Source organism: Tiliqua scincoides, chromosome 3, assembly GCF_035046505.1.
Source record: "Tiliqua scincoides isolate rTilSci1 chromosome 3, rTilSci1.hap2, whole genome shotgun sequence".
NCBI lineage: Eukaryota > Metazoa > Chordata > Lepidosauria > Squamata > Scincidae > Tiliqua > Tiliqua scincoides.
Window position 1 is genome coordinate 115,190,750 of NC_089823.1, and position 18,810 is coordinate 115,209,559.

At 43.9% G+C, this 18,810-nt stretch overlaps 1 protein-coding gene across 4 annotated transcripts in view; it reads right to left on the bottom strand.

Annotated features, from left to right (window-relative positions):
• Nucleotides 1-18,810, bottom strand: part of PIBF1 (progesterone immunomodulatory binding factor 1) — a 144,079-nt gene that overhangs the window by 19,867 nt on the left and 105,402 nt on the right. For all 4 annotated transcript variants that reach the window (XM_066620022.1, XM_066620021.1, XM_066620020.1 and 1 more), the window contains exons 15-16: nt 11,589-11,719; nt 8,864-8,948 (exon numbers count right to left, since the gene is read on the bottom strand). In XM_066620022.1, coding sequence (XP_066476119.1) covers nt 8,864-8,948; nt 11,589-11,719 — 216 coding nt within the window. The remainder of the gene's footprint in view (nt 1-8,863; nt 8,949-11,588; nt 11,720-18,810) is intronic.

Here is an 18,810-nt window from a genome sequence, read left to right on the forward strand (position 1 = left end):
AGTTATCAGAGACCACACAAGCCTTGAGGAAAAAAGCAATTTTTCATGGCCTTCGATACATTCTTGCATCTCACATACGTATTTTAATTGAATCTGACCCTAATTTACCCGTGCAGAACGACATAACAAACCTATCAAATGTATGTAGGCACATGGAATATCCACTGTATAGCCAAAGATAGCAGTTGAAAAACAGTCTGGCTGTAACTAATCAGTGTGGAAGGGAAAGAAGAGGGAGAGAAGGGAGTTGGCAGTTTAAGGTGAGCATTTTTATATAGTGACCTCTTGTCTTTTGATATACATTTTGTGCAATAAATATTTGTTATCTGCACTGAACATCTGGGCCAGTGCATCTGGGGCTATTATTATCTCTCCAACCTGCCCTGCGTTACTAGTGCTGGACCTCCACTAGGACAGGGTTTCTCATACTGTGGGTCGGGACCCACTAGGTGGGTCGCAAGCCAATTTTAGGGGGGTTCCCATTCATTTCAATATTTTATTTTTAATATATTAGACTTGATGCTACTATGGTAAGTGACTGCTTTTGGGGAAATGTTACAGGTCTGTACTTTTAACAAGTTAATATGTATAGGCTTTTAACAATGGTAGTTAATGGGACTTACTCTTGGGTAAGTGTGGGTAGGATTGCAGCCTAGGATTGTTTAAAATGTTCCTGCTTGATAATGTCACTTCTGATCATGACATCACTTCCGGTGGGTCCTGACAGATTCTCATTCTAAAAAGTGGGTCCCAGTGCTAAATGTGTGAGAACCACTGCTCTAGGAAATGTAAACCACTCAGTAGTGGCTGGTTGCGTTTACCCAGGCCACTTCTGAGTTTGCTTCTGCTTATCTGCCTCTCAAAACCTACCTGCCGGCTCCTTGAATCCTCTAGTCCAGTGGTTCTCATACACTTCTCACACACTCCGTCTGGTGCAAGGGGAGCGGACCCCCAATCCAGGGATAACTGAATCCGTGGATATGGGATCTGCAGATATGGGACCCTGACTGTAATTACTTTGGATCCAGATGCCTTTACTCAAACTATTGCTCTTGTTGGAAAAAATGCCAATTTCCTTCCCAGCTAGATAGCACGTTATGAAATGAAGTTCTGTGGAAAAGTTATCAATCTTCTTTCTGCCAATATCCCACTAAATATTGGTACTAAACCCCTACTAATTGGGTAAGAGGCGCTTTTTCAAGTGGGTGCTCCTCTTTTTAGCAGGGGGAGAGTAACTGGCCCTCCTCACCCCAGAAGTGTCTTTTCTAGTGGCTGTCTGCTGGTGTTCTTTTTGCATCTTTTTAGATTGTGAGCCCTTTTGGGACAGGGAGGCATTAGTTATTTGATTTTTCTCTGTAAACCGCTTTGTGAACTTTTAGTTGAAATGTGGTATATAAATACTGTTAATAATAATAATAATAATAATAATAATAATAATAATAATAATAATAATAATAATAATAAATCTGTGAATGCTATGCTTTTCTTTTGTTAAAAATATAGTTCTAATAACACTGTGGTCCTCCCTTCCCTTCACTGCGCCACAAAACCTTTTTTCTTCAGTATGACAATCAAGGACAGGGGGCAAAAGTTTATACTACTCTTGCTGAAGACGATATTATATTACTAGCACTGGATTGGATCTAGCACAAGTGTTATGCTGTTACTTTAAAACCATCTGGAAATAATAAAAGATCAATATATCAATAATAAAAGATCAATATCTCTTATCGTACAGATGCATTAATGGCCCAATCGTATTTGGATGCGACACTGACAGTGCACCAACACTGGTGAACAAGGGCCAAATGCCAGTCTACCCTGACAAAGCAATGCTGGCACATTCCTTCTCAGGATACACCCCTAGGATATGTGGAAACACCGACACAGGCTCTTATCCACGGAGCAGCATCCTGACCACAGTACATCAGTGCCATGACATCAGTGTGTCAGCGCCATGAAGTTGTCGCATCGTCCATGTGACATTGCCATAAAGTAGACACATCAACTGTGTAATGTCAAAGGAGTCAACCATGGCATCCAATCAGCCCCAACACTGGCAGCCAGAGAACTACTGCCAGGGTGGACTGAGCAGAGGGTTGGGGGAGGTGCAGGGCCAACGAGCAAACTAAGGCTAAGGGGACAACCTTCCAGCCAGCCGCTAGAAATGAACAACACAGTCACAGGCAGCACCTCAACGATGAAGAGATGCCAAGTGCCCTTTCACCAAAGTATGGTTCCCATCACCAAAGCTCCCCTTTGAAAGATCGGATAAATATAGCCCCATTCTGCACAACTGATAGACTGAGCTAAAATCTTCCTGGCAGGGGCTTTAGTCCTGGGGTGGGAGTAATGAGATTGGCTGCCAAATGTAATTTGTGTCTTATGCTCTGTCACACAAAAGTGGTTGGGGCGGGGGAGGGGGCAGCAGGAGGTGCAATTTTCTGCAGTTTTTTTTTCTTCTACCTCAGTTTTCCTAATTGGGGTTACTCTTACTTACGGCAGCTCTGTTGTTGGCATAGTGTTTTTCTGGGCATTTCCATTGTCTGAAGAGGGGTAGGATATAATGTACATCTCCTCCTCCTTGTTCCACACTCAACATGGCCCTTCTCTGGGCCTCTTCATTGGTGGAGCTGTGCTGACTTTTAAGGGATGTCCAAGCAATGTTGGTGTGGTGTTTTCTCAACACTGAGCCAGTGTCCGTAACACATCAGTTGTTAAACAGGGTTCTACAGTGGTAGATACACTGGTGTGTCTGGAGGAAGACTAAGCCTTAAGGTACTTTCATTTAGCATATGGATAAACACTAGAAGGGAAAGACTTTATACTGTAATGATGTGTTAATAGCCTCAGACAGCTCACCAGAAAAGATCACCACTCAGAAACCAGGTAAGAGCTTTTCTTTAGAGAGCAATGAGGGAAGGTGGTTTTTATAGCTTTCTCCCTTCTACCTACAACAATGGATATTCACTAGCTTCACTGCAAGCCAATAACTTCCTCCTCCTTTAAGGAATGTAGAAGTAGTTGCTGGGAAGGAGTCTTCTGAATCCTTTTAGACAGAAAAAAACTTTCACTAAAGCCACTAATTAAAGGAGCATATTTAAAACAATTAAATGGCCAGCCTTTAAAAGCCATCAAGTATTTACCTGTGCGGGAAAACATTCAAAAATACCACCGCAGGCGCCCGACTATAAGTCAATCCCACAGATAAGTCGAGGGCAGGTTTTGAGCCAACAATCATGGTATTTTCTATGACCCTCAGATAAGTTGGGGGTTAAACTTAGGGGGGTGTCTGACTATAGTTTTGTCTGATTTTACCTGAGGACAGACCCTGAAATATAACCTACCACTAATTGTTACCTAAGAACTGTAGTCTCTAATTTATTAAAAACATAGTAAAAGATCATAAGATACATTTTTATTCTTTTTAAATTCTGGTCTTCACCACCTTTTTGTAAACACTATCAGAGTAAGTGCATTGTAAACAACATACCAGTAAAACAGTGGTTCCCAACATGGTATTCAAGTACTCCCACGGACACTCCACAGGACCTTTAGGGGTACTTGAAAAAGAATGGAATAATGGCAAAAGAAAGGCAGGTCTAGCTCCAGAATGCCTTGCAAGGACCAGCAAGACAGGACTGGAGGTAGCTAGCTGGCTGTGAAAGCCCCACCAATAGCTGGTTTCTGATCACCAATTCATGTATGAACCAGTGATTGAAAACCAGCACAGTAAAAAAGCTGAAACATAATATGGAAAGTGATCAATCACCCAGAATTTCTCAGCATACTTCTGGTGCAAAACAGTGCAAAGGCAGAGTCTTCTGTTCTTTAAACAGATAAAAAGAGAAAGTATGTGATGAATACATGAAGTCTGAAAGGAGATGAGGGCTTGTATTATTACAAATGTTTTGCTAATATGAAGGGTACAATTTATGGAAATGGGCTGCTAAGGGATATGCAAGTGAAAAAGGTTGGGAACCACTGCAGGAGAACCATGAATCAAATTCACCTTTAAGGTGTCTGGTGTGTTAAGCCAAAAGCTCTACATACAACATACAACTTATAACACATAATTGGGAGTGTGCAATTCAATTTACAGCAGAGAGATGCAGCTGCATATATTTGCAACCCATTTTACTCAGAAGTAGATCCCCTGCTTTCCATGGGTGTTATGCTTAAGTGACGATGATCTCTTTGCAGCACTTTAGGACTTCTTTTCCAGGTGCCTTGCCAAAGGCAAGGGAGTCCATGGCCACGTGAAGTTCTTCTAGGGTTGGTTCACTGTCAAGCTCCTCCAGCACAGGCAGGCACTCAATGTTGTTCAGCGCTTCTTCGGTGACTACATTTTCTCTGGAATATAGCTCAGAGTACTGCTGCACCCAGCATTCCATCTGCTGCGTCCGATCCTGGATGATCTCGCCTGTGGCAGACTTCAGTGGGGCTATTTTCTTCAGCGTTGGACCTAGGGCCTGCTTGATACCGTCATACATCCCCTTGATGTTGCCCGTGTCAGCTGCTATCTGTATCTGGGAGCAGAGCTGGAGCCGAGCAAAGTCGTCCGAGCAAAGGAGTCGTTGTCCGAGCAAAGACAGCATCCCTGCTGAAGTCCTAAAGTGCTGCAAAGAGATCATCGTTACTGAGCTGCATGAAATCCTCTGTCTCTGCTGGAGAGGTGGAGTACCTCAAGACATGAGGGATGCAAACATCATCACGCTGTACAAGAACAAAGGCGACAGGGGTGACTGCAACAAGTACCGTGGCATCTCTCTCCTTTCTCTCCTGTAGGAAAGTTGTTTGCCCGAGTTGCACTAAAGAGGCTCCAGGTACTTGCAGAGAGCGTTTATCCAGAATCACAGTGCGGATTCCGAGCCAACAGGTCCACCACTGATATGGTATTCTCCCTTAGACAACTGCAGGAGAAATGCAGGGAACAACGACAGCCACTCTTTATAGCCTTCATAGATCTCATGAAGGCCTTCGACCTGGTCAGCAGGGATGGCCTCTTCAAGATTCTCCCCAAGATTGGATGTCCACCCAGGCTCCTCAGCATCATCAGATCCTTCCACAAGGATATGAAGGGCACTGTTGTCTTTGATGGCTCCACATCACACCCCTTTGACATCCGAAGCGGAGTGAAGCAGGGCTGTGTTCTTGCACCAACCTTGTTTGGGATTTTCTTCGCTGTTTTGCTGAAGCATGCCTTTGGAACTGCAACAGAAGGCATCTATCTCCGGACCAGATCAGATGGAAAGCTCTTCAACCTCTCCAGACTGAGAGCAAAGTCCAAAGTCCAGCTGAAATGTCTGCGTGACTTCCTCTTTGCCGACGATGCAGCTGTCACTACCCACTCTGCCAAAGATCTCCAGCAGCTCATAGATCGTTTTAGCAAGGCCTGCCAAGATTTTGGACTGACGATCAGCCTGAAGAAAACACAGGTCATGGTTCAGGATGTGGACTCACCTCCCTGCATTACAATCTCTGCACATGAACTGGAGGTTGTCCATGACTTTGTGTACCTTGGCTCAACGATCTCCGACACTCTTTCTCTCAATACCGAGCTAAACAAGCGCATCGGTAAAGCAGCTACCACGTTTTCCAGACTCACAAAGAGAGTCTGGTCCAACAAGAAGCTGACAGAACATACCAAGATCCAGGTCTACAGAGCTTGCGTCCTGAGTACACTTCTGTACTGCAGTGAGTCATGGACTCTTCGCTCACAACAGGAGAGGAAACTGAACGCTTTCCACATGCGCTGCCTCCGACGCATTCTCGGCATCACCTGGCAGGACAAAGTTCCAAACAACACAGTCCTGGAACGTGCTGGAATCCCTAGCATGTATGCACTGCTGAAACAGAGATGCCTGCATTGGCTTGGTCATGTCGTGAGAATGGATGATGGCCGGATCCCAAAGGATCTCCTCTATGGAGAACTCGTGCAAGGAAAGCGCCCTATAGGTAGACCACAGCTGCGATACAAGGACATCTGCAAGAGGGATCTGAAGGCCTTAGGAATGGACCTCAGTAAGTGGGAAACCCTGGCCTCTGAGCGGCCCGCTTGGAGGCAGGCTGTGCAGCATGGCCTTTCCCAGTTTGAAGAGACGCTTGGCCAACAGTCTGAGGCAAAGAGGCAAAGAAGGAAGGCCCATAGCCAGGGAGACAGTCCAGGGACAGACTGCACTTGCTCCCAGTGTAGAAGGGATTGTCAATCCCAAATTGGCCTTTTCAGCCACACTAGACGCTGTTCCAGAACCACCTTTTAGAGCGCGATACCATAGTCTTTCAAGACTGAAGGTTGCCAACACATATATGCTTAAGTAATGGTGTATTGAATTGTAGCCTGGGACTTTGCTTCAAATGGAAAGGAGGATCCCATCCTCCTGTTGAAAAAAACAGACTTGCTTTGCAAGCATTTGCAAAAGGGAAGGAAGGAGAACAAAAAGTTAACTTTGGCTGGAATTTCTCAGTTGCTATAGAAACAAATGATCTCTTTGTGCCTGCTGCTGCTTGAGAAAGAAACAAAACTTTTCAGAGTTGAAAGGCTCTGTCCTTTGATTGACCTGGAGATAAGGTGAAGTGATAATTGGAGCTTGATTACTTGGCAAAAATTTTTAATATATTTTACTAAATTTACTATAATTTTACTATAGGCGAGTATCTACGGAACTTCAACAGTTTATATTAACCCATTAATATAAAAGTTGGTCGCCACTGTCAGCTTTCTATATAACCCAGTGGTTCTCAAACTTTTCTGGCTCGTGCCTCCCCTGATCTTTGTGGCCATTGGCCACCACTCCCCATTTCAACACCACACCTCAGTTACCCCCAAAATGGGGATGAAGGTGTTATAATTATACACTAGAAACAAAAAAAACAGCTGCCAGCACTCTGAGGCTACAATCCTAACCACACTTATCTGAGAGTAAGCCCCACTGAACAAAACAGGACTTACTTCTGAGTAGACCTGGTTAGGATTGTGCCCTGAGTTTGTTAGCAGCACACCTGAAGGGTTTGGGAAAGGGAGGGGGGAAGTGATGAATTTGCTGGGGAAGGGGAAGACTTTGTTTTGTTTGTATCTGCTAATTGCAAACTGATGCAAACTGAGACCTAGAGACTGTTTGGCTGCAATCCTAAACTCACTTTCCTGGGAGTAAGTCCCATTGAAAATAGGACTTATTTCTGAGTAGACCTAGCTAGGACTGTGCCTTTTGTCTTACAATAGCAGCCAACAAAGTACCGCCCCCAAAAGGAGGCAGGAGGAAAAAGGGGAATGGCTAAAAAGGAATGGGGATTTTTATTTTTAATCAATTTTTTTCTTTTTTGAAGGGGGAGGAAAAAGAGAAAGGTGAGGATCCTTGGTTAAGCTGACACAGACCCAAGCCTATGTAGGTCTACTCAGAAGTAAGTCTTTGAGTCATTTGTGTCAATGGGGCTTACCCCCAGGAAAGTGTAGAAAGGATTGCAGCCACACAGAGTATGATTACAACTCACCCCAAGTAGATGGGGGCTCCTTACACACATACACCCAACATGCAGATGCCACCCCCGTTCCCCCCAGGCAAGACGGCGGAATGCAGGCTGGGGCATTTGGACACCCCCCACTAAGAGCAGGCTGGCTCCCTCCTTCGCTGAGCTTACTCTTCCAGTTTGAAGCCTGTCAGGAGCGCACCCTGTGCTGGTGAGATGCAGCACCTCCACCCTTTTCTACTCTCCTCCAGCCTTGACCAATCCCAGGACGCCCAAGGCGAGGGGCACACTGGGAAATGTAGTCCCTGGGGCAAGGTTGCACATGGAGAGAGCTCCATGATGAGATGCGGCACCTCTGCAGATGCCCAGCCAGCCTTCTCTCCCACCTCCGCCCACCATGTTTCACATGCCCTCCCAGCGTCACGCTGCCCCACCCACCTCTTTCACAGCTGAAGAAAAGCAGCAAGTGAGCAGGTGCAGCTGAGCAGAGCTCTGCAGAATCAGCTGCAGCCACCTCTCTCTCCAGATGCCTCACAATGCACCTATTGGCTAGCCACGCCTCCCTAGGGAGGCAGGACGCACAGATTGAATACCTCAGATATAACCTGTGATCACCTCCATATCAGACTACTCTTTGTGGAGGTGCTCTTCTGTCTACATCTAGAAATCTTCAATATTCTACATTAGCAGGACTGATCATTGAAGGCACAAAATGCAATACCCTACATTAGCAGGACTGATCATTCAGGGCCTATTATCCCAATGTTGTGTGATCTGGGCTCAATTACAAGTGCCATTCTTACAACAGAAGTCCTAACAGTTTGGGAACTGAATGCCTAAAAGATCATCTTCTCCCGCCTGTATTTTCCCCGATGCTCCAATCATTATGCAAGTACTACTATAGGTGTCCTTGCCATCTAGTAGGCATTGACCAGCAGTGGCATACATTTTATAAAATGCCCTTCCTCTAGAGGTCTATCAGCCCAACTGCTATATTTCTTCTCATGAAAAATTAAAGCATGGGGGGGGGGTTATTCTGCTTTTTGCTCTTGGTTGCTGGCTTTTGAGGAGAATCTGTGTCACATAATGACTGCTATAATGATAATAATGGAGGAAAATACTGTTTGCACTCTATTGTTTTGTATTATCTTTGGTTGAAACCTGTCTTGGTTTGCCTAAGCAAGAATGACATGGCATAATTGTTTTTAAATAAATCAAATGTAATGAAAATGTGGTCATGGATGCTCTGGAGTCCTCCTCTCTTTACCCTCTCCCTAGTATTTTGTGCAGCATTTGTTTAAAGTCTGTGTGTAAAAACTTCTAGAAGAAACGTGTGTTGGAAACCTTCTCCCCCCCCCTCCCCACTGTAATTGCTAGGCTAAAACAAGGAGATTACCTCACGGTGATTTAGAAGCCTTTCTAAATCTGCTGCCATCTGATTCTTGACACTCAGCAAAGCTGTCTTTTCTTTGTTTAAAAGGCTGGTAGAAAAAGAAAGAGTGTTAGGAAATACAACAACAGCAAAGGATTATCTCCTCTAAACTTGTATTCTGGTTACGACATGAATTTTTGAAGCAAAATTGTTGGCAACCATGAACACAGACTGGAGCAGCAGCACGAAGAGACTCTTGCCTAGGTAAAACCTGTATGTTCACATTGTTTTGAAAAGGTGTGAATGCGGTCATCACGCTGTGCTCCTTAGTCCATTTAATTCAAAGCAATCCACCACAAGTACCATTGACTTCAATGGGACAAAGCTATTGTAAATGTTAAAACACGGGGAACCAAATATCCATGGATCCCATATCCATGTATTCAGTTATCCACAGATCAGGTCTGGGGGTGCCCCACCGCACGCCCCCCAGGTCTCCCAATGCCTTATAAGGCATTAAAAATGTCACTCCCGATTTCTCTGTGAATCAAGAAGTCATGTTATTTTGCCTGCCAAGCTCAGTCAGAGCTTGGTAGAGGCTGAAGCCATACATCCTTGGCCTCTGCAGAGCACCTCTGGAGTGGGGGTGGCTCCCCGGACCATGGGGAATATCTGCGCGGGGGAGGGGGGTTTCAGATAAGGGGAACTATCTCCTTATCTCTGTTCAACTGAGAGCAGAGTCAGTTGAACTAATTTTCTTTATACCGAAAAGCACAATCAATTGCACGCTAGTTTGTCTACAACACTGTTTAAGGCAGAGTGCTCAGTTCTGACCATCACAGCTTAAGCCATTTCTGTCCAACTTTGCATATAAGCAGCAGGGTCCAAATGTGTACACCTGTGAGCTGGGCAAAAATGGGTTAAGAAATTTTTTTTTTTAAATTTGGATGGGATTCAGAAATGAATTAATATGTTGAGAAAAGTTGTAGACATTGTTGAAGAAAATGTGTCAAGAACTGCATGTGTACAGCAGTGCTTCTAAACTGTGGGTCAGGACCCACTAGGTGGGTTGCCAGGCAATTTCAGGTGGGTTCCCATTTATTTCAGTATTTTATTTTTAATATATTAGACTTGATGCTACCATGGTATGTGACTGCATTTGGGAAAATGTTACAGACTTATACGTTTAACAGGCTACTATGTATTTTTTTTTTAACAATGATAGTAAATGAGACTTACTCCTGGGTAAGTGTGGGTAGGATTGTAGCCTAGGATTGTTAAAAATTTTCCTGCTTGATGATGTCACTTTCAGTCATGGCATCACTTCTGGTGGGTCCTGACAGTTTCTCATTCTAAAAAGTGGGTCCCGGTGCTAAATGTGTGAGAACCACTGGTGTACAGTATATGGTCAGGTTCTCAAGGAAAATCTGGACATGGTTGAGGTCACTTTAAAGCAGTGTTTCTCAACATTTGTTCATTGCCATACCACTTCACATAATTGCCAGTTACTTCAGGGTTGGGAGATGAGATGCGACAAACACTAATAAGAGGCTTAGAGCACAATCCTAACCTGTCCTGGAACAGGCAAGCCAGGAGGCTTGCGCTGTATCCAGCACATGATAGGGGCCAAGAGCAGCTCAGTCAGAGGCAAGGGGAAACATTTCCCCTTACACTTGGGAAAGCACCCTTTCCCCTATGTGTCTCCTTGGACTTGCACCACCTCCTGAGGTTGCACAACTCCGAGGAGAGTGGAGAGGTTTGAAGCCACTCCGTTCTTCCTGGGAACAGGCATTAGGATCCGGCATAACTGCCGGATTCCAGTCCTGCTCTCTGCCTGCCCGCCCACCCCGGGGGCCGCCTACTGCCCCACCCAAGAACGTGAAGGAAGTTGGTACAGACACATGCGTCAGCCTCCGCAGGCTGGCGCTTCTTTGAGCGTTGGCCTGGCTTCCTCCTGAGGAGGTGCAAATGTCCCAACCCTCCTGGGCCAGCTGGCCCAAGCAAAGGGGAGGAATGTGCCATTAGGGTGGATGGGAGGACATTTTCAAGTGCACAAAAGCATTATTTGGAGCCTCCTACTGCTGTGCGTTCCTGGTCTTGCTGCTGGGCAGCAGGTGTCCAGGGGTTCCATGAGTACTACTAGACACCACCTTAAGTACCATTGGTTGAGAAACACTGCTTTTAAGTAAAGAAAATAATTTCTTAAGCGTGAAATTAAAAAAAAATCTTCCTAAGTACTCTGTTTAGACTCTGTTTAACATCCAACCCTTCCTCCCAAAACTGTGCTTCTCAAACCAGTCTTCCTCTTGGTACTCAAGACATATATAATAACTGAACTAGATGGGATCATAGGATATAATGATTTAACAATAATCAAGAAAAAATACTGTACTTTGTGAAATGTGAAGCATCAGTCTATGCTGACTATGTGAAATGGTTATTTAATGAAGAATAGCAACACTGTGTAAAAACAGCTTGCTCAATGAGAAGTAAATTTTTTAATATAATTAAAGGGCTGCTACCAGTCAAATTAACATAATGAAATGCAAACTAATAATGCAGCAGAGTTTTTTTATGGCTGGTACCCAAATAACAAGTACTAAACTTTCAGTCACAGGTAAAATGTGTTCACAGGAGGGCTTAAAATGTTTGATACTAAACTGGTAGTGATAAATGGGGTAGTAACAGAGTTCAAGGAGCAAAAGATGACAGAATCTGTCTAAAACAAAACCAAAATTTTCATGCTTACCCAATGTCTTTCTCAAGTTGTGCAATATGTTCTTTCTGCAAAAGTATCTGAGAATCTCTTTGTTGTACCGACTCAATGAGATACCTATAAGGTTGCTGAACTTGATTCATCAAGGAATTAGTCCTGTCCAACTGAAAAAAAAGAGAAAATACATACTATTATCACATTTTAGAAAATGATAATGCTATGTTGTTCATAATTTAAAAGAGCAATCTTGTAAGCTGCACACAAACAGAAAAAGGGCTATGTATAAATTATTGCACAGTGGAGTTCAATATCAATTAATCTAACAAGTTACATTTTCACTGGTTCAACATGAATCACAGTAGTCCTCTCATCTCAAACATTTAACAGATAGTACAATCCTAATTGTAGGAAGCGCTGGAGCAGTGGTTGCTATGCCAGTGCAAGGTGTCATAAAAGCACCATAAAGTACTAAATGATAACTCATGAAGAGGCAGCATAGGCGGGACAGCTTGCTATATAGCTGGTGGAGATCCTAGCAGTCCCATAAGACTGGTTGGGGTGTTATTTGGAGTAAGGGGAAAAATATTCTCTTACACCAAGGAGACCTCCAGCCGCCTCCAAAGTAGCACTAGATATAGTGCAGGCCATGCGGCCTGGCTATGCTAGCACAGGTGAGGAATGGGCTGCCCATGGTTTTTCCATTGTAGTTGAGCATTCTTTCTTTGAACATATCAGTCAAATCTTTAACATTCATTTTAAACACAAATGTATGCATTTTGGAAAATAAATCTCTAGAACAGATATTTAATAAAAGATCAGTAAAACTGATGCTGAGGACTTTTCACAGTTCCACTGATTCACATATTTCATTCCAAAGCAGTTCATTAACACTGTCTGCAAGTAGTATGACATTACTAAACAAGAAGTCCTTAGGTGTGGCTTTCCAACAATAGAGAAAATGGCATAGGAATATTAGTTCAGTTTACTTGTCTTTCTGATGACTTTTCAGCTTTATGTGTAGCACATAAAACCTTCTGAATTTCACAAACAATGAAAGATAGATCCTAAGAGTTAAGGCCCTTAAGATCTAACTTGATAGTACATGTAATTAAATCAACATTCATGTATGAAACTAAGGACATCTTCATTAATTTTGAATCCCTCCACAAATCCTATTAATGGTATTGCACTACAGCATTCTTTTTGTACTCTAAGTCCTCCAATTGAGTCCCATTAAAATCAAAGCTGGAAAACAGGTTTTAATGCATGTAATTTAGCTGTGTATTGGGTTGCCAACTTGAACTGGCTAGAGGTGATAACCAGTCACTTACAAACATTAGTTCTTCAGATAGTGAAAAATATATCCGAGGAATTTGTTTATGCAAGATATCTTCTTATTTGCATATATACACAGGGTGACCCAAAAGTAGGTGGACAGTAGGTGGAATAAATGTTATCATTTACTGTCCACCTACTTTTGGGTCACCCTGCATATATTTGCAGAATGCAAGATGTATGTACATATATTTGCAGAATGCATATATTTGCAGAATGCAAGATATATGTATGCATACATGCGTATAATGTCAGCTGCCAACATTCTGTCAAACCCTAGCACAGTTATCTTCAGTTTTAGTACATCCAGGACTCGCATTTAATCCCAAACTACAATACTGGACTCACTTTTTCTTTAACCCCATACACTAGTTTTGTCCTCTTTAGGCTAACCAAAAGGACAGGGATCTTATATTTTCAATAGTTCTACAGAAGAATCTTTATAGACATAGTTTGTCATGTGAAAAGACCAAACCTACCAACATATCTTCTATGCCAGAACTGTCAAACTTAAGGCCCGTGTGCCAGATGCACCCCCCAGAAGCTCTTTATTCAGCCCTTGAGCTCTCCCAGCACCATCATCAGCTGTTCTTAGCTGCTGAGCTGTGCTGAGGGGTTACTGCTGAAAGGGCTGGCCACATGATAATTGGGTTCTCCCATATCTTGAAAATATTCAAGATCAAGATTTGAATATTTTCTGTCATTTGTAACTAATGTGTTCCTAAGTGAGAAAAATGTTTATTTCTGGCCATGACCTGCTTAATGACATCACTTCTGACCTGCAGCAGGCATCATGAATGCTATTTGGCCCACTGTATGAAAGGTGTTTGACGCCCTGTTCTATACAATAGTTAAGAGAATTCTGCCTTATTAGATTATTCTTTTTGTGTATATCTGTCTCCTTCATTAAAAAAAAAAATCACCTCCAGAAACAAAAGTGGCAGTGTAACTATGAACCCACTTGTGGAGTCTGGTTCACCAGCTGAAAACTAATGCTCTAGAACAGGGGTGTCAAACTAGTTTCATACAAAGAACCAAAGTCAGCATTCATGGTACCTGCTGAGGGCCGGAAATGACATCCTTTAGCAGAAGGTGACATCATTAAGCAGATGACGGCCAGAAATAAGCACTTTGTTCTCCCATAAAAACTCATTGGTGGCAAATGACAAAAGAGAAAATGTGAAAATCTTGTTCATATTTTCAAGGTATGAGACAGCTTGAAAAGCCCAATCATAACGGGGGCTGGAGAAATTGCTTCTGGGGGCTGTGTTCAGCCTGTGGGCCTTAATGTTTGCTCTAGAGCAGTGTTTCTCAAAGTGTGCTCCTAGGAACCCTGGGCCTCTAAGATGCTTTCAGGAGTCAATGGGCACACCAAAAGTGGCTGCTATCTGCTTGGCGCTGCACCACCTTGTGCACGTGCCAGCACTCTGGGCCTCCCTGAGACTCCGCATATGGACAGGCAGGGCTCCCTTAGAATCTGTTTAGGAACGTAAAGGGCTCCAGAGACAAAAAAGTTTGAGAACTGCTGCTCTCAGAACCCTTAATGGGACTATGTAGGCAGAAGGAAGCTTATCTCATATGTATGTGTGTATGTATGTAATCCGCTTCCATAGGTAAAAATAAAGTCTGTCCTTAAGGATGCTGCTGAAGAGGCTTACTTGACACTTATTCTGATGTTATTTTACTGTCAGGCAAACTTTTTTTTTATTTTCTCAGGTCTTGTAATCTGAGAATTGTTGTGATGGGTTTTATTTGCTGCATTTTCTGTATACTTTATTGTTATTGTTTTTCCTGCTTTTTGTTTTTAACCTGTAAACCACTCTGGTAACGTTATTGCTAAAAAATTGTGTATTTATTTTTCAAATAAAAATGTAAGCTTTTTAAGAACATAAGAACAGCCCTGCTGGAGCAAGTCATAGACCCATCTAGTCCAGCTTCCTGTATCTCACAGTGGCCCACCAAATGCCTCAAGGCACACACAAGACAGTAAGAGACCTGCATCCTGGTGCCCTCCCTTGCATCTGGTATTCTGACGTAGTCCATTTCTAAAATCAGGAGGTTGTACATACCCATTATACCCATGAGACATAACCATTATGGCTTGTAACCCGTAATGGATTTTTCCTCCAGAAACTTGTCTAATTCCCTTTTAAAGGCATCCAGGCCAGATGCCGTCACCACATCCTGTGGCAAGGAGTTCCACAGACCAACTACACGCTGAATAAAGAAATATTTTCTTTTGTCTATTCCAACTTTCCCAACACTCCCCACTCAATTTTAGTGGATGTCCCCTGGTTCTGATGTTGTGTGAAAGGGTAAAGAGAATCTCTCTATCCACTCTGCATAATTTTGTATGTCTCAATCAAGTCCCCCCTCAGGCACCCCTTTCCTAGGCTGAAGAGGCCCAAACGCTGTAGCTTTTCCTCATAAGAAGGGTGCCCCAGCCCAGTATTAGTCACTCTCTTTTGCACCTTTTCCATTTCCACTGTATCCTTTTTGAGATGTGGTGACCAGAACTGGACACAATACTCCAGGTGTGGCCTTACCATCGATTTGTATAACAGCATTATAATATTAGCTGTTTTGTTCTCAGTACCTTTTCTAATGATCCCAAGCATAGAATTGGCCTTTTTTACTGCTGCTGCACATTGGGTTGACACTTTCATCGATCTGTCCACCACCACCCCAAGATCCTTCTCTTGATCTGTCACAGACAACTCAGAACCCATTAGCCTGTATGTGAAGTTTTGATTTTTTGCTCCAGTGTGCATGACTTTACATTTACTTACACTGAAATGCATCTGCCATTTTGCTGCCCATTCCGCCAGTTTGGAGAGATCCTTCTGGAGCTCCTCACAATCGCTTCTGGTCTTCACCACTCGGAAAACTTTGGTGTCATCTGCAAACTTTGCAACCTCACTGCTCAACCCTGTCTCCAGGTCATTTAAGAAGAGGTTGAAAAGCACCAGTCCCAGGACAGATCCTTGGGACACACCGCCTTCCACCTCTCTCCATTGTGCAAATTGTCCATTGACACCCACTCTCTATTTCCTGGTCTTCAACCAGTTCCCAATCCACTAGAGGACCTGCCCTCTAATTCCCTTACTGTGGAGTTTTCTCAGTAGCCTTTGGTGAAGGACCCTGTCAAATGCCTTCTGGAAGTCCGGATATATAATATCCATGGGCTCTCCTGCATCCACATACCTGTTGACCTTTTCAAAGAATTCTAAAGGGTTTGTGAGGCAAGACTTACCCTTACAGAAGCCATGCTGATTTTCCCTCAGCAAGGCTTGTTCAGCCATGTGTTTTGAGATTCTATATTTGATGAGGTGAAGGAAATAATCAGGGGAATACCGGACCTTACCCGGACCTTACCCTTTGTGCTTACGTGACAAAGGCCAGTGAGCACACTCACCCTCTCGGGGCACACTCCAGGGTGACGCCCGGGTCATGAGGCAGACTGGGTGAGGTCTGAGTCAGGAAGCAGACTGGGTGATGCCCGAGCTCCGGTCTGGGTGATGCCCGAGTTCGGAAGCAGACTGAGTAAACAGGCTGAATCCACAAAGTGTCAAATCCCTTGAGGAACTTGCATTGTTCCCCGACTGACCTTTGGACTAGGCTAGAATGTAGCTGAGGAACAGTGTTTACCTACTGGACTTTGTACTGGGCTGAGAGGGAGGTTAATAAAGGAAGGCGAGGAGGCTGGCTGTGTGTGTGTGAGTGCAACTCCCTTGTGTGAGCCCTCTCTCCCTGAAGCTTGCCAGCTTGCTTTGCTCCCTTCATGAACCCTAAACATGTGAGTGTGTCTTGATTGCTTCATTGCTTCAATGAGGCATTCTACCATCTAACCTGGAATAGATGTTAGGCTGACCAGCCTAGTTTCCCTGGTCCCCCCTCCTTCCCTTTTTAAAGATCGGTGTGACATTTGCTATCCTCCAATCCTCTGGCACTGTGGCTGTTTTGAGGGACAAGTTGCATATTTTAGTCAAGAGATCTGCAACTTCATTCTTCAATTCCTTAATAATTTTTGGGTGGATGCTATAAGGGCCCGGTGACTTATTTATCTTTAATTTGTCTCAATTAGGTCTGAAACATCTTCTCTTTTAACCTCTATCTGACTTAATTCCTTGGTCAGGAGGGGCCTTCAGGCAGCGGTATCTGCCCGAGATCTTCTGTCTTGAAGACAGATGAACTCATTTAATTTCTCTGTCTTCTCTAAGTTTCCTTTTATCTCCCCTTTCCCTCCTACACCATCCAGAGGGCCAACCGCTTCTCTGGCAGGTTTCCTGCTTCTAACATATTTGAAGAAGCTTTTATTATTCCCCTCAATGTTGCTGGCCATGTGTTCCTCATAGTCTCTCTTGGCCTCCCGTATCACCTTCTTACATTTCTTTTGCCACAGTTTATGTTCCTTTTTATTCTCCTCATTAGGGCAAGACTTCCATTTACAGAAAGAAACTTCCTTGCCCTTTATGGCCTCTCTAACTTGGCTGGTTAGCCATGCGGACACCCTCCTGGACGTAGTCGAGCCCTTCTTCCTTTGCAGTATACACTTTGCTGGGCCTCTATTACTGTTGTTTTAAGCAGCCTCCATGCACTCTGGAGAGATTGGACTCTTTTTACCTTCCCTTTCAACCTCCTTGCAGCCTCCTCATTTGAGGAAAATCCACCTGTAGGAAGTCAAAAGTTTTTGTGACTCATTTGCCTGGTACTCTTTCCCTGACGTACATGTCGAAACAGACTGCATCATGGTCACTGTTCCCCAATGGCTCAGTAACATTACATCTCTAACCAGGTCCTGAGTATTGCACAATATTAAATCCAGAGTCACCTGTCATCTGGTGGACTTCGTGACTAGCTGCTCTAAGGCACAGTCATTTAGCATGTCAAGGAATCTGGTCTCCTTTTTGTGATCAGAACACAAATTGATAATTGAAGTCCCCCATGATTACAACCCTGTCCCTCCTTGTCACCTCCCTGATCTGTTTCCTCATTTCAGGGCCCCTTTCCGGTTTCTGTTCTGGAGGACGATAGTACACACCCAGTATTACATCGCTCCTCAGGCCTGGTAATTTAACCCACAGAGATTCTATGGTGGAGTCAGACCCGCATTCAATCTCTACTTTGCTGGATTCTATCCCTTCCTTAACATAAACGGCCACCCCACCTCCAACACGCCCCTCCCTATCTCTCCTATAGTTTATAACCTGGGATTGCGGTATCCCACTGCTTCTCCACATTCCACCAAGTTTCCGTTATGCCCATTATGTCAATGTTTTCTCTAGCCACCAAATATTCCAGTTCTCCCATCTTCGCTCGGAGACTTCTGGCATTTGCATTTGAACACGGAATGCCCCAGGATGGGCTGCTTATTAGCTCCTTTATCCCTGCAACCTCTCATTGTGCCAAACCGTCTATCACATCTCATCATGCTACCCCAATTTCTTCTCCTACTCTTTTACCTTGTTGTTCTCTAATCTCCCCGTCCTCATTCCATAGGGATAAGGAGTCCCGAACTGGATGCCCCTCGGCTCCTGTTGGCTCCTGGAGGTCTCAGAAAGTCACTTCCGTTTTCACCCTAAACCAGAAGTACCTTTTGGAGGCCTCCAGAAGGCCTTCTAAAGTCCTTAGAACCATTGTCAAAATGGTTGCACCCTAATTTTCAGTGGAGTACTGCTCCTCCGTCACCAGAAGCTGCTTCCGAAAATGGAGGAATTGTGCTCACACAGAGCATGTTTGCATGAGCCAAAGGGGTCCATGTGAGACTAGAACTCTCTTTCCATCGCTAGAAGAAGCCTCCAATAACAGAGCAGCATTCTCCCAAGGTTAGGTCCAACTAATTGCTTAAATGTTCAACAACATATGCATGCTTGAACTACAGTAGAAAAGAAAGATACACACAAGAAAGTAACGTTTCAAA